This window comes from Haliotis asinina, chromosome 4 (genome assembly GCF_037392515.1).
Source record: "Haliotis asinina isolate JCU_RB_2024 chromosome 4, JCU_Hal_asi_v2, whole genome shotgun sequence".
Lineage (NCBI taxonomy): Eukaryota > Metazoa > Mollusca > Gastropoda > Lepetellida > Haliotidae > Haliotis > Haliotis asinina.
In genome coordinates this window covers 51,889,303-51,906,645 of record NC_090283.1, presented here as the reverse complement: position 1 = coordinate 51,906,645, position 17,343 = coordinate 51,889,303, and the positions used below count along the sequence as shown (strand labels likewise).

At 36.5% G+C, this 17,343-nt stretch overlaps 1 protein-coding gene across 3 annotated transcripts in view; it reads left to right on the top strand.

The window, feature by feature from the left end:
* LOC137281661 (guanine nucleotide exchange factor DBS-like) overlaps positions 1-16,917 on the top strand; it is a 149,258-nt gene extending 132,341 nt beyond the window's left edge. For 2 of the 3 annotated variants that reach the window (XM_067813047.1, XM_067813045.1), the window contains exons 25-26: positions 7-220; positions 13,852-16,917. In XM_067813047.1, coding sequence (XP_067669148.1) covers positions 7-220; positions 13,852-13,949 — 312 coding nt within the window. In that variant the 3' untranslated portion in view covers positions 13,950-16,917. Of the gene's footprint in view, positions 1-6; positions 221-5,027; positions 5,045-13,851 lie in introns of all 3 variants that reach the window. The other variant, XM_067813046.1, reaches the window with a different exon arrangement.
* The last annotated feature ends 426 nt before the right edge of the window (positions 16,918-17,343 follow it).

The following is a 17,343-nucleotide window of genomic DNA, read 5'->3' as shown; positions in this document are numbered from 1 at the left end:
TCACAGCCTTCTTACCGTGAACACTTTGTTTCACTGGGGGACTACTTTCCGGTGGACCAGAACGAGCTGGGCCTACACGAGGGTGATCTAGTGGAGGTCTTGAGGGTGGGCACCAATGGATGGTGGTACGCCAAGCACCTGACATCATACCTGGAGGGGTGGGTCCCATCAACATACCTTGAGTCAACACGACGTGCGCTGCCATCAGATTCAAGCTCGGGTAAGTGGGAGTGTTAAATCTGACAGTCAGCAACCTGTCAATGAAGCACTAGAAGTAACACCATCTGCATCAGACCTAACATACAAACAGTGAACATATCATCAAAACCGAACACCAAAACAGAACAAAAATCACCAAAATAGGAAAGTAAACTTCCAAAACTGCAACATTATCTTCTAAAACAGAAACAAATACTCTGTAACAGAAACCTAATCATTTGAAATGGAAACAAAACAAAACAACAGTGCTTGAGAATGGTCGTTGAGCATGCAAAACTGCAGTCATAGCATCCCGAAATAGCATAAATATTGTCAAAGATGGTGGTGAGGGGAGATGAACAGGCTTTTTTCAATAATGTATTTTATTACCATGAATCTAATCTTGATAATTTGATATTTGGATGTAGCACATCAACCCCCTGTTGTATTAAGCGTCAAACCTATGTTCATACTGCTCAGAGTTAGGCTTGTGATTCAGCATAACTTGGTCCCTTGTTCGACCAAATAGGTTTTGTACTTTGTTGTCAACAATGTGTCATGCTACTGTGTCTCTTCAGTTTTGTAAATAAAGTATTCATAGCATCACATTCAACGTTAATATACTGCCCATCAAAAGTTTAGACTCACTTGTGTAAATTAGTCTCTTACTTCAATCAACTGTTCGTAAAGAGATTTTGCAAAATATTCCATTCTGTTTAAAGGTATTGTTTATACATGAACTGGTGTATTGTAAAATAAACTGGTAACGCTGAAAAGATTATTGTCATGTGTTCAATGTATGATGAAATTTCGAGAAAATATCAAATTCCTATAAAATATTTTACTCCACAACGCATCTGCTCACACACACGATATTTGCACCTGCTTTTAAAAAACATTGATCACTATCTGTGAATTGCATACAAAGTGTCATTTTGACTTTAACCATAAAGTGAAAGAGTGCAAACTCAATTCACTGATTAGGGCAGGGATTCAAGTCCACATGAGGCAACAGCTTGAGACATACAAGAACAAAGACAGACACATGTTTGTACTACAGTTTAAGCTTTATTTTTGTTTCCTTGTTTTTATTTATTTATGTATGTTTTAATTTTTCTTAAATATTTGGATGTATGGAATGCTTTGAAGAACATAGAAATGACAAAATTGCAGGATGATAAATTCTTCCCGATGTCAAAATCATAAGCATATGCATGTTTCCTTCTCTGACGACATTGTTACACAATGTTGCCCGATTTTTAACTTCTTTTTACGTTGACTCCACTCCACAAACCCTGCACAAACCCTATTTAGTCAATTGTTGGACCAAATTGTGCAGAATCGCAAGCTTGACACTGTTCCATTGGTAGAGGGTTCCATAATTGAGTCTTTGCCACCTAGTTTGCATGTGGATACTGTCTGGGACAAGAGGAACTGATCACAGGAGCGTAGAGGCCATGATGGCCTGTAGACACTGATGAGCTTTGCAAGCTAGAAGGGGGTATATTGGGCTTGATGGCCTGTAGACACTGACAAGCTTTGCAAGCTAGAAGGGGGTATATTGGGCTTGATGGCCTGTAGACACTGATGAGCTTTGTAAGTTAGAAGGGGCTATAGTGGGCTTGATGAGGCAGTAACAGAATTTTATAGGAGATCCGCCGTTGGATTAGCAACCAGACAGAATTTAGACTTGAGTGTGTTTTTAAAATTGAAATTTTGTTCCTAGCTTTTGATGTTATTGTATTGCTAGTTTTAGGTAAATAGTTTCTACCCTTCATTAATGTGCTGTCTAACTCTCAAATAATACAAGGGAGATAATGCTTATTTTCCTTTTCACTATGCTGTTAGCCGCTTTATTTCTAATCAAAACATTGTTCACTGAGGTTGTCATTGTGGTTCAGGGTTGTGGAGTTTTCCCAACAGAGTTCACTCCCTTAGTACTATTATGATAAGAGTCCTAGGTCCAAGTGAGGGTTTCAGTGAAATCCTTTATCTAACTGGCATGCTGGTCATGCTGGAATCTGAAGTCACAAGAAGCTAATTACAGTTTTATTAACAAGAAATAGAATAACAAGGGTGGCCACAGAGAGTCGGTACAACCCTCTGGGCTGAGGGCTAGAGTTGGTCTGAGTTGGAAGTCTAAACCCTTCTGAGCGACAAATGGAGTTGGAGACTATTTAACTAAAATTGAAAAAATACAAAGATTCTGATTTGCTGACTGATACAAAAATGGAAGTAACCTACAATAGCCAATGAAATACAGAATAAACAAAATGGGGTGTGTCCTACCAGAACAACTTCAGTGACCAGACAGGGGGAGTACTTAATCTTTTAATCCTATTCTAAGTGGCGTTAATCTTGTTGGCACATTTACTGGATGCTTGATTGCTTACTCTGGGCTGGATCTAAACGACCATCAATTGGTGTTTGCATAATGTCGATCTAATAGGGTGATGACATGTTTACCTCATCAAAGCAGATTATTAAACTGCTAGACATAACCCTTACTGAACAGTCTTGCAAAGAAATTCAGAATACCTCAAGCTAGGATTTATGTAGAACATCTGTCAAATCGTGTGGTTATAATTTATACTTTTTTAAATGCTGTGTCTGTGAGATGAGTTTTACAACTTTTGACAGAAGTCTTTCTCTAAGCTATAACTGGTACATGATGAAACTAATATTCTATACTTATATTTTCATAATATCTGAATGCTAATGTATGGAATGTACTGGTTACAATTAATCTTAGTCAGTTTTGGTATGAATTATTATTTCATGATAACCTCCCCTCTGTCTGTATAAGTTTGGTGCCCAAACTGGTACAAAGAGAAAATATGGACAATGGTGTAACTTTAGTTGATGGAGAGTTGCATTATATGAGTGGATATGGTAACGGGAGAATTGGCTGGGAAGCATAAACCATGTCGAGAGTTGAGAGATATCTTTTCAGAATATTATTATAATCTTCTTCGCTTGTTTTAATCTTTATATAAGTGGCTTCTTCGCTTGTTTTGAAAAACAAAAACTTCATGAGTAAAGAGATCTATTTTTAAAACATTGTCATAATCTTCTTTGCATATAAAATGTATTTAATTAGAAATGAAAAATAAATAAAAAAAAAATTGGAGGAAGATTTATCCATGCTGTTATATGTAAGTTGCAAACTGAAGCCGAGCTGTCATGCACATATTTGTGATGGCTGATACACAGTTAGAATTCACTTCTCTTAGTCAACTTGGCCTACTCAGGAAAAGGCGTTACATGAACATTGATTCCCGATTCCAAACTTTATGCACAATATTGTAAACAACATGATCGGGGGCGTGGCCTACAGAGACCATGTGTCCAAACCTCTTAAACTCAGTGACAGTGAATGTGATACCACGGATAATGACGATGTGTAAATAACTTTATGTATATCTATATATGCATCAGTGAAAGGTTTATTTACAACTCATCAGTGTACATAAAATCGGATTATGTTTATTTAAAACAAATAAGTACATATAATCTCACATCCACGTTAATCCTGATTTCTTTGTAATTGGTTGGCGCCTACAAGTGGGGCGTACTGTGTTCATTCAGCTGTAACATTGCCTTGGAAGTACTGGGAAGGCTCACTGAACCGAGAAACGTCACGATGTTAGCCTTCCCAGTCATGAACCGAAGTGACAGAGGAACAAGGTAGCTGACAAGATACTGTACATTGTGGCAGTGATAAAAATTAAAAATGCAGATTAAATAATAATAAACAAGTCTCATATGGCTTGGTTACATAGTTTGGGGATTTTAGAAATATTTGGACGATGGGTGTCCTGAATTAGACACTATAACAATACTACCAGGAGCGACTGATTGCAGGTTCCGTCACCACCATCTCTTGGTTTCTTCAAACACGTAAATATCTGAGACCTGTAACAACATTCTGGACAAATCAAACTGAAATTTTACCAAATCACAGCAACAACTTTTCAAGTAGCTCAGAAACCAAATCACAAACCAACTCATTGTTATGCCATGATCACTTCTGACAAACACAACACTTGTTTGCTCATTATTCAAAATAAGTCTTTGTGCAATTTTTGCTTTTACAGCTGCAGTTTTGTTTATTTATCAAATTGTTTTATCCTTTGTGTTGTGTTGTGCCTGGTTGGTTGTGATATTAAAAACTAGGAATGGAAAATAATCATGGGTACAAGATAACCAGGAATATTCCAGGATATTTTAGGACTGATACCATGCAGTAAGCTGATGGAAACATAGGGGAAAGCTTAATTACAAGTGTTCCATTATCCCAGTCCAGATTTGTTTGCCAGTTTTGTATTGGGGGAAATAAGTGAAATAACGCTATGATAAAGTGGTATTCTTTTATAGTTTTCTTCCGTATACACTGGAAATTTCAAATCATGAAAAAACACTGAGCCATAAAATTACTTCGGCTTAATATCCATGTATGACATGTTAAAATTTGATACAAAGATTTATAATATTTCTTTGGTTTACAGTCAAATTTAGTGAAAAAGTTTTGAAAAACTGCTGACTCTGCAGTTTCAGTATTACTTCATGATCATTTACACATCATCTGTTAATCTTTGTAATTATCTGAACATCACTGACCTGTGGAAGATGTGGTGGCTGAGTGAGTTAGATGGCTGATATTTTGTGTTTGTGATTTAGATGCCTGACTCAGAGAATGGGCTTGAATCCTGGTCAGGACTCAACCCAACAAAAGTTCTAGAATCTGTATGTTACTGAGAAAGTGTAATCCCAAATGTAACGTGTCACCATTGATCAAATTTATACAAACGTACATTTTTTTTAACCAGGGTGGGCCCCTTAACAGGTAAGTTCATCACTGGATGAAGATGACAAGCTAACTCTCTGCTAGTGTGTTACTAACATGGAAACATGTAGATATCTTACGAAGTTCATATACATGGTTCTGCATCTATGTTGTATGCACCGTGCCCTGAACTTGCATTCTGAACTGAACATTCTAGCCATGTTTGTTTTTCAGATTATGTGCTATGTTTCAATTTGAAGTATGACAATGTATCAGTTGAGATGTAATTGTTTGTAAAAAAAATTAAAGAAACAATTTTATCAAATTTCAGAAATATAGGTTTTATTATGAACATCTGTCCTTTTCCACATATTCTTATTTTGAGTACATCTATGTTAAAAGCGATGACTATGAAGATAATGAAAAGATTGTATAATCACCTGAATATATTTGTACCATTTTACACACAAAAAAGGTCTAAAATGAAAAATTTACACATATTTAATTTGAATGATGAAATATTTTTAATACTTTGCATCTTACTGATACATTTGTGATATTTTGACCTGTGGTTTACTAACAAAATATGTATATTGCATACATAATTAGCTGTTACATATATGCATGCCTTAGAACCAGATTAACATAGTGTGTCTATTGACTATTAGATATATATAGATAGATATAACATATGGAGGAGGAACTAGTGTCTTGTACATTACTAACACTGTAGAAGGGGACAGCTGATTGACAGCAGCCAATCAAAAGCATGAGTGCTATTGATGTCAGTGTTGGTGATGAGAAAGATGTCAGGTTTTTTGTGTTTCATTAGCTATTGGTTTTGTCTAATAAAGAATTATTTGCTTTTGGTGGATCAGCAAAGGTCACTTAAAGATAGGGCTACCCAAACAGTGACCATTAGGGCCTGCTACCACCTGCAAGCTTTAAATTCTACAGGCCCTAAATGAAATCTGCAGGCCCAATTTTGTTAACGTCAAACCAGTAAGAACAAAATAGACTACACTGCACCCAGTTTCAAACTGTTTCTACAAAATCAGTTAACAAGGCCTATGGCACAGAGAGAAGGTTCATTTGTTACAGACTGGTGTTGACATTGCTATGTACAAAGTGCTGAAATACATGTACCAGGACATGAAAGTGAAAGTGTAGGTAATTGTAACATGCTGGATTGTAGATGATTCCCAAATGTTATTAAAGCAAAAAAATATGTGACAGGTTCCCATTGAAAAAAACATCAGATAATTTACTGAATGCCACAAGGGCCTGCAAATATTTGATATAATAACAACCGGCGTTGGTCGTCTGGGCTAGCGATTATTTCGAACACTGTATTTTCAAACTAGCACAACCACATTTTCTCTTGTAAACTTTCATGCCATTTTATTACTGCCTCAGAAAACCTAATGACAATGACAATCTGTAAAATGACAGCATTTTGAAAAAAATATGGGTTTTCACCATACTGTCTAGATACTAATAGATCCTTTTGTTTGCAAATAAGATTGGCCTGTCAGTTGTAAGTTCATCTCTTTAAATCATTTTCTGGGTTTACATATGACGAAGTTGTGGAAGAGAAAAGTTATTAGTTCATATAGACATCAGTAATCTGTAAATATATTTGCATTAGACCAAAATGGAAAACACTACTGTGTTTCATATCAGTGACAACCAGGCAGGAAAATGTCTTCCTTTGTTTAATGCTGGTTCATATGAGCATGACACAGACTTCACGGCTAAGCCCCATCTTCTGATTTTACATCCTGCCCACTGCTGACTCATGTGCCCTCAGCTTCAAGCAGCTCTGAAACCGGATTTAGCATACAGATATTGTAGTACTGTCACAGACTGGCTTTGTTTGGAACACTTAGTAAGCCTACACCAATTTTACATGTTGTATGGATGTTTTTCCTCAGAAATCATGAAGGCAGGAAGGAAAAAAAATATTTGAAAAATCAGCAGTCAAAGCAAAAACACACACGAGTTTCCATGTTATCTGTTTAGGTTTGGTTATATCAGCTAAAATTAAGTTGTATGAGTTTAGGTTTCACATTGATTTCAAGAGTATTTCACTTACTGATGAACCAGTAGATGAGCCACGATCTGACAAATGACCCCAGTTTGCATATATGGGAAGGCCCTCCAGGACATTCCATTTGAAAAATCAGTGAAACAGGTTGTCACCTGCAACTTGACAAATTCAATTTCCTCATACGAATCATGTCTGCAGGACACATGTTAAACAGAAGTGGCATTGAGTTCACACCATGGTCAGTGTGAATTGCACATGCTTAATCCCTGATCTACCTCATGTACCTGTAGCAACCATGTGTATTTGTCTACATTCCCTGCCCTGCCTACTTGTCACAAACGCAGTTACTGTGCAGGATCATCCCATACGTCTCAAACAGTATATCACATTAACACTAGGATTTTATTTTTTGAATGGGGAAAAAATATGGCCAGTAGATCTGTAAAACAAGAAATAAGATTGGTGAGGCCTAGAGATCCATTTCAAGTTCTAGAGAGGTATGTACTCTTTCACATGATAGAGATATCCTTGGTCTTCACCAATCTGTGAATGAGACCGACCTTGGATGCCATCATCCATGCTCACCTGCCTACCTGGCATATTTGTACCAGTTTCTGTCATTAAATATGATCATACGCCTACATAGCAGATTGTACGCCAGTCGAGTTATATCCATCAAAAAATAGTTTCATTCCACACTGTAGTTTAACTTTTAGTATTAACCATCAATGAGACTGTCCTTGTCTGTTCATTCAATATTGTTTATCAATGCCTTCAACATGCATAGCCGAGTCCTACCGATATATTCTGATCGCTTACGAATGGTAGCAGCATGGCTGACCAAGCCATTGACAAATCCCCAGATTAAAAAATCCAAATATTATCCTTTGATCAAAACTTTATTGAGAAATACGTCCCTGGAATAAGGAGGTCAACTGGATGAGCCAAGCATGTGTACTGTACATATTGCAGTGCAGACATAAGTATCGCGCATCCTTGAAGAACCAGATTATATTCCTTATGAGATTTTACACTTTTACACCTCAAGATATACTTTTAAGCCATCATGAATGCACAATGATGTCAAGTGGGGTACGCAGAACTATCCATGTCCTTATCAAACACAGTATGTATCTACTGGACATCATCCGCTACAGGATCACCTGCATTGTAAACTGCATGTCCAAAAAACCGAATCTGCCATCTCTGGAAGATATCCCATCTATGTTGATAGATAGGTCTGCTCAGCATTTGTGAGTGAGTTTAGTTTTAGCAATATTCCAGCAATATCGTGAGCGGGGACACTGGAAATGAGCTTTACACACAGAACCCATTCGCGGAATCAGTCCTGTCGGCATGACAATCAAACGCTATCCCACCTCCCCCATCATACACTAGACCCATGAAGGTCCCGGGGTAGAATAGGCCATCAGCAACCGATGCTTGACATTACAGGCAACTATGCTTGTCGTAAGAGGCGACTAACTGGACCGCATGGTCAAGCTCGCTGACTTGATTGACACGTCATCAGTTCCCAATTGCGCAGATCGATGCTCATGTTGTTGATCACTAGATTGTCTGGTCCAGACTTGATTATTTACAGACCGCCTCCATGTAGCTGGAATATTGTTTAGTGTGGCGTAAAACTAAACTCACTCACTTACTCATCATACACCAAGGCATCACATATTCAGATGACTGGTAGTTTGTCACCAGTTCATCTACCTGACTGGTATCACTGGAGCATTTTCCGAGGACAGAAACCACAGAGCCACTTTCAATTTTGCATTCTCAGCAAGCACCTTAACTTACATCACCTGTCCATTGATACATCTCTGCTTGATACTTGAGGAATATGAGGAATCAAATAGTCCTGATTATTTCTGGTTGGAACACATGCACAATAAGGCATAAACTGCTGGGAGATTATGGGGATGAAATCAGCATGTTCTCAAAATTACCATCGTTTTGATATGTATCATCAAGGGTTTTCATTAGCAGTGGTGGCTGATCATCAATTCTGGTCACTTGAGGTTGTGCTGGTTTGGGTATCTCAAAACCTAAGGGACTTATAAGGCTTCTGCTGCTCCAGTGTTAGTTAATGATCTGAGGGCATATTGGTAGATTGTGTATAACATTAGGCTACGTCATTCGAACCAGACTGATCTCGTATGCAGGGTGGTTGACCAAATGTTGGATTGTGAAAGGTAAAGTGTTTTGTTGGTATCACGTTGTCTAAGTCAAACCAGAGTGATATCATCTATAGGGTGATATGATTAATAGTTAAAAAGAGTGTGTAAGGTAATACTATATCTATGTCAAACCAGACTGATATCATCTATATGGTGATATGATTAAAAGTTAGAAAGACTGTGTAAGGTAATATTTTATCTATGTCAAACCAGACTGATATCATCTATATGGTGATATGATTAAAAGTTAGAAAGACTGCGTAAGGTAATATTTTGTATATGTCTAACCAGACTGATATCTTCTATATGGTGATTGACTGTATTTCTTTTCTATGAATTGTTAAAAATGTAATTATTTCATCAGGGCTTCACAAGAAGAAAGAATATCTGAAGCATTCTTCATTTAAAATATTGTTAATCATATTTCAAAGCTCATTTTTAACTCCAAATTATTCCTGGATGCACAACATAAATAGCACAGTTTGGTAGCCAAGAGGTTAAAGTGTTTACCTGTGACACCAAAGCCCTGGGTTTGATTCCCACCTGGATACAGTTTGTGAAGCCCATTTGTGGGGTCCCCCTGCCATGTTATTGTTGTAAATATGGCTTTAACCTCAATCCGTTACACACAATATAAACGTTCACTCTTGGTGATTCAGATTGTCAAAGCAAGCTATAATCCCCTTAGTCAAAGGAATCTATTAATATCAAGGACTACTTAATAATGACTTCACTCATAGCACAGTGTAGAATAGAGATAGCAAGTAATATGTTTAGTCTCATGTTATATGTAAGTATTGCTATATTGTTGGCAGCATTTAGGGTTAGAACTGGCATCCAATAACCTGTCTGGTTGCTCATGGCAACCATATGTTTGGCTCGTTGGAATCGGTATGTTGGTCAGTGACATGATCTGTTTAAACAGCATGGATCTTTGGTCATGTTGTCCATCCTGATTTGTCTAACCCAAATTCTATTCTGTACAATTATAGACTGGTGATGAGGTCAATACCTGTTTTTATGGACCTACGAATTGACCGAGGACAATGTCCAAGGTCAATATTGCTTTTTGAAGGTCCTTCAAACAGGATTTGACAAAATTCACCAGCCTGTAATTGTTTTATTTTGTAATTACCCAAAAAACTTCTAAAAACCACAACATGTCCATTTAGTCAAGAAAAGTGATTTCAGTTTTGCAACAAACCGATAACATTATGTCTACAATCCTGTGACATGACAACAATAGAATAATGTCATAGTTTCATGTGATAGCTAAATTTTCAGTAACTCAGGTCAGTATGTGAGTTTTGGTTGAGCCTGGGTTGAAAGCAACATGCTTTTCTGTTGACAGTCATGTGACCAGCTCTAGACCAATCAGGTAGCTGGAAAAACTATGTTTACATAAATAAAAAGTATTTACAGACTGCCATCATCTTCCTGGAATATTACACACAACAAATAAATTGACTGACCACTGCATACATGGTGCTTGTAATTCATGTTATGCCATCAAGACTAAACTAAGTAATTCAGGAAACAAACAGAATCAGAAAAAGTAACAAAACTTCCAAAAGGGAGGCATGCTTGCTGTCAGCGTGTCAGCTGTTGTAAATTTCAGTTTGCAGATTTTGTACAATGTATTTTCAATTTTTTTTTCATAATGATAAGAAAAAGAAAAGATATAGCGATAACTACTTGCTGCATGATATGTTGTTTCCGATATTAACCTAGATATGTAAATGTTCCTCTGATATTTCATTGTTGTCTTGTGTGGAGTGAATGAGGTTTTTTTAACACAGTTAATGGCACTCAGCAATATTCCAGCTATATTACGGCTTTTGTGTAGAGTGAATGAGTTTAGTTTTATTCAATAATGACACTAGGCAATATTCCAGCTATATAGCATCTCTTGTGGAGAGCTTTAATAAATATGTAAATATGTCACATGTATTGATCTGTAAAAGACATTCCTCAGTGGTGAGGTGACTGATTATCAAAAGGATGCTAGAAATATTTTAATGCTCTCACATTTTGATAAGATTGCTGTTAAAATGTTTTCTGTTTGACTTTGATTTTACATTACTCTAAATTGTGTATTGTAATACTTCTTCTGACTCTTTTCTATAATATCGTTTGTTCACTGCGTTAGAATGCACTTGGACTTGGAGCTTCTCTGAATGCATGACTTATGACTCCCTCTCTGTCATAACTCAGTTGATAGGGTGGCTAACTCCGTCATCAGACCCACTATTTATGGGTTGGATTTGGTCTTCAGCAACCCATGCTTGTCATAAAAGGTGCCTGTGCTTGTCATAAAAGGCGACTAACGGGACTGGGTTTTCATCCTTGCTGACACGTTATAGTATCCGCCTAGTGTAGATTGATGAGCGTGCTGTTGATCACAAGATGGTCTGGTCCAGACTCAGTTATTTACAGATCGGCGCCATATAGCTGGCATTTTTCTAGGTTTTGTTTTGTTTTTCTTTTTTTTATATGTTTTGAACAGGCAGTGATAGTCATGTTTGACATAAAAGCAATTTGTTTGGCTGTTCATTCCTAATGCTGAACCATCCAGTGAATGGCTTTGAAGCAATATTAGATTTGTTCTGGATGTTCTGATTGGCAGACTTGTGTGGCATTGCAGATAATGTGAGTGAGTGAGTTTAGTTTTACGCCACACTCAGCAGTATTCCAGCTATAAGGCGGTTGTCTGTAAATAATCTAGTCTGGACCAGACAATCCAGTGATCAACAATATGAGCATAGATCTGCACAATTGGGAACCGATGACGTGTCAACCAAGCCAGCGAGCCTGACCACCTGATCCCGTTAGTCGCCTCATATGACAAGGATAGTCACTTTTTGTGGCAAGCATCGGTTGCTGAAGGCCTAATCTACCCCGGGACCTTCATGGGTGTGCAGATAATGTGAAAAGAGAATCAGGAATATTTTGTACTTTTTTAGCAATCAACAGAGCTCAGTCATTCTTAAAGTGTTTCTTGATTTAATTATTTCCTTTTTAGCATCATGTATGAGAAACAGAATATATATTGCTTGAAAAGAACCATAAGAAAAGCACTGGTTGCTCTTTGGTCGTCTATATGTTTACATAACATGTTGAAAATGGGCTTTCAGACTGTAGTGTATGAATTTTTCATTTTGAATTGGTTTGATACTCCCAAAACAATTTTGTAGTCACCAAACTGTGTTGTGTGTCCTTTGTAACCAAAGAGATGACCTTGACCTCAATGAACTTTTGTGATTTTTATTAGCATGCGGCTTTCATGCAATGTTTTATTTTTCCAAGATATTAATATAACCAGTTTATTCTTTATTTAGACAAGATCTGCAGAGCCAGTAAATTTGTTTTGTAGTGATTCATTGTAATTAGTGAAGAGAAAAGCCCTGCATTAATTATTGGATATTGCCCACCATGCATAGTTATTATTAGAGATTCTTATTACAAAATGTTCTACCGTCATGATGGTAATACTATATGATGCATTCAAATTATATCTATTTAATTAATAACAAAACTGAAAATTCCGAAAATATGAATTTGAAGATTAGTATCTTCATTAAAATAAAAATAGCAATTAGGAATCTTAATATTGAAAAACTAATTCTTGCTAAGGCCAGACCAATTCTATTTCGTATTTTATGGATTTTGTCCTCTGAAGGCCTAAGGGCAGGCAGGGAAAAAAAAATTAAAATAAAATTTCCGATCAAAGTAATATTCCTTCTAATACTCAAAGTAATTTACTATTGGCAGTTTATGAAGTAAATATGGGTTAAAAAAATATCCTAAAGAATATTTTCTTGTGAGTTTACATTTTTAGCCAATAAAAACTTAAGGATTGTATTTTTTGAGCGGGGGAAATTCATTTTACTTTTTTTTCTGATTCTTGAAAAAATACAGCAGGCAGGTCCGTAAAACAAGAAATAAAACTGATCTGGCCTAGGCTCTAAATCTCAGCAGCCATATGAACTAGTTCATATACAAAATGTCCATGTGAAATGTATGTGAAAAGTTGCATCATAAATGCAGGCAGTGACTAGTCATGTACTTCCATGTGGCCTCTTAAGAATGCTACTATGAGGAATCAAATGGTTAACTTGTGACCAAAATTCGTGGGACACTCTTTGAAATCTTTTTTAAAGGACAGTCTGCTTGATTGTAATCAGGGGCAGTGGGTTAGCCTAAAGGTTAAAATGTGTGCTCATCACACTGAAGACCACTGTTGGTTTTCAGAAAATATGCAGCAAAAAGTGGTTATAGCAAACTAAAATTAATGGTCCCTTGAGTTTCATAAAAACAATTTACAGTGATTTTTAGAAAATGTACAACAAAAAATGGTTATCATGAACTGAAAAAATGGTCCTTTGAGTTTGATATAAATATAGCTTACTGTGGTTGTCAGAAAATATATAGCAAAAACATGATTATAGCAAACTAAAATTAATGATCCTTTGAGTTTGTTGTAAATATAGTTTACTGTGGTTTTCAGAAGATGTACAACAAAATATGGTTAAACCGAACTAAATAATGGTACTTTGTGTTTGATATAATTTTTGTACAGTGTAGTTTTCTTTGAAATAAGTTAACATTGTTTTCTTTATCTTCAGAATCTCTGATGCCAGGTCAGAAGGAGATATACCACAGTCGGTCAAGTCTTACAAGCGGCACAGCATCAACCACAAGTCCTGTTGAAACCACAGTTTAAGGAACAGCAATGGAGTCATTGAAGCATTTATTTTAAAATCATCTGCATATCTATTTTCTGTTGGAGATGTATACATCATTAACAGTTCATTTTAAACCAAGTTTATGACCGCGACAAATTAAAGATTGGGTAGAGAATGCTAACAGTCTCCATGAAACATAAGATATAGCAACAACATGCTCACTGTTAGATCTTCAGATTTGTTTGCCAATGCAAGGTGTGCAGATTTGTTTCATTGTTATGTTGTTGTGATATAGGAGTTGTTTACTGCAGAAGCCTTGTAATGAATATTTGAAAAATGTATGATATTTGCAATAAACTTGCCTTGAAATAGGATCTGATTAAGTGAGGGGACGTAGCGAGGAGCAATAAAATTATCAATGTGCCCATGAGCAATATTTATATGTTTGATTTTACTCATATTAACATGATATTGGTATGTATTCAATAATGTTTGACTTCACAGAAATAACACAGTAAGTTATAAACTGATAGAGGACATTTTGCTCAGTGTTAGTATAATTTACGTACATGTAGTATTTGAGCCTGTTTCAGTGATATTTTTTCCCTTTCTAAATAGGCATAGAGGAAGCCAAGTGGTTAAATTGTCCACTGGCCATCCTGTAAACCCAGGTCAGTTCCTCAGATGTGAATCCTACTTATCATGTCCCTGTAATGTTTTGCTTGATTATTAGTAAAAACGGCATGAAACCAAATTCACTCAACCTAAACAAATGTATAATATGCTATACTGGGTCTAAACATACATTTGTAGTCTTCAGAAGACAATGACAATCTGACCAAAGTTTTATATGAAAACTTAAAGATAACAAAGACATTTTCAAAGTAGAGGATGCAGCCGAAGAGGTATGTTTTTCTTGTATTGTTAGCATTGGTCAAACATATCACAAGATGCTGCATCAATACCAGGTTGATGTTGGTCTTTGATGAATCAAGTCGTGTTTCATTTGCTTAATGTTCTTGTGTGAACCTGGACATGCTTGCTTTTTATGTTCAGGCTAGTAAATAAACTTTTTGAAAATCGCAAAAATTCTGCTTGCAGCAAGAGTTTGTCAATGTTTTTCTGGTCCTCATCTTATTGATTTTGGCTGTTGAAGAATTATGTTTTCCAGTTAATCACATGAACAATGTAAACTATCTCCCTCACTAATGAAATTCAACTTTATCTTTGTAAGTGCGGGTAGTGGTCTAAACGTAAACAGCCAGCCATGTCTGAAAATATATAATCTGACAAAACTGTGTTGTCATGATGAGTCAGATGTTTGAAGTTTAGAATAATGGGCATTTGGTGACCAGGTAAATATTGCGTCTGAGAATAGGTCAGGGCAACCCATGCTTGCCATAAAGGGCGACCGTGCTTAATATAAGAGGCGACTAATGGGATCACGTGGTCAAGCTCGCTGACTTGGTTGACACATGTCATCAGTTCCCAAGTGCGCAGATCGATGCTCATGTTGTTGATCTGTGTGGTCTAGACTCGATTATTTTCAGACCACCGCCATGTAACTGGAATATTGCTGCGTATGGCTTAAAACTAAACTGACTCACTCACTACATCAAGAGAAAAAGTATTTCTTATACCTGATGGGTTGATAAAACAACAGTAGGATAAAGAGGCATACCAAACTAAGTGCCAGATATAATTGGTTAAGTTAAATTGTAAAACTCTTGTGTATATACAGGGTATTATTGTAAATGGTCGGAAGCTTCTCTCTTTTTTGTTCAATGAACATGATATCGTCATTGTTCTTTGTGTTTTGAAGTAACCTCCACCCGTTCTAAATGTTCTGATATATCTTGCATGGTATTTTCACCTCTTGTAATTGTTTGAAGAATTTATAAAAACGAGCCTTAAATCACAAACTATAGATATGGGAGTTTTTGTGGTTTTTGTCAGTTTGTGGTAGCAGTTGTGTTGTTTGGTTCCTGATGCCTGCATCAAACAACTACCATTGAATATATTATTATTTCACCTGCAGAATACCGGATACGTACCAGCTATATTGTTTACTGTTTGACAAGCTTTAGATGAGTCAGCACAGTGAACGCGTTTGTGACAAGCAGGCAGGGCAAGTAATCTAGATGAATATACTTGGTTGCTACAGGTAGATAAGCATGTGCAATACATGCTGAGTGTGGCGTGAAATCAATAGCACTACTGTTTAACACATGTGTTGTAGAGCAGTTAAGTTCAGCGAGACACCATCAAGACACAATTTGCACAAGGAAATTGAACTTTTCAATATTTAGATGATAACCTGTTTCCCTCTTGTTTGAAAGGGAATGTTCTGGAGGGCATTCCCATATATGCAAATTGGGGTCATTTGTCAAGTCGTGGTTCATCTAATACTTGTCAAGCAGTAGTGTCATGTCACCCTAACCCTCACCCTTTCCTTATCCCGAACCAAAAGTAAACTGCTTTCAAAGATGGCAGAAGGTATCCGGTATTCTGTAGTCTTTCCATCATGCCACTGCATTTGAAAAAATAATAATCATTAATAAAACAAGGAATTTATTTTCAAGTGTAATCGTGTACTGACAGCATTCCAAGTCCTATATTTCTGTCTGTGATCAACATTGTGCTTTTTTGGATTAAGGGGAAATAACTGTGATGCGTTTATACTCCAAGGGAGATCATTCTAACCGATAGAACTACATACAGCAAAGGGCTAGTTTGGGATACAGCAGTTGAGATTTTAACTTGTTGCTACTGAAGATGTTTATGGTAATTGTAAGAGATATTTCATTGACTGTTGTTGTTTTAATGCAATACCATCTTATTGTTATGAATTTTATCCTGTACAAATTGTTTGTTATTAATTTATTACTGAATATTGTATATAAGTATGTATGTACTATATCATTGCCACATTGGTTTCATACTGGGTTTGTTGCCCCAGAATTTGATTCCTTGGTAGATATCATGATAAATAAATTCTAAACATCAGTACATATTGTTTGTTATTGCATACACTTCCTTGATATACAGATCCGTGCCGGTTATATTGGGATACTTGGCGTTATTTCCATCACAGGCAAGCTGTAGTGTTGTGCAGCATAAAGAAAATGACCAGTCTTCTTATATGCGAACGAAGCGAGCAAAGGTTGGCAACATACTCTCCTCGCTTCAGTTCAAAAAAATATTTTTTTTGTCAAAATGAAATATCGCCCCCATCAAAGGTATACACTAATTTCTTCACTGGGTTTTGCCCTCACATTCCCATCCTTATGTTGAACAATTACTCATGTGAAATATTATTTATTCAGCATTTTAAGAACAACACTAATCAGAGGGGTACACAAAGTACGCAGTCTAGACTACCAGTTGTCCGACTTTCATTTTGTGGAAGTCGCGGTGGCTGAACCCACGGCT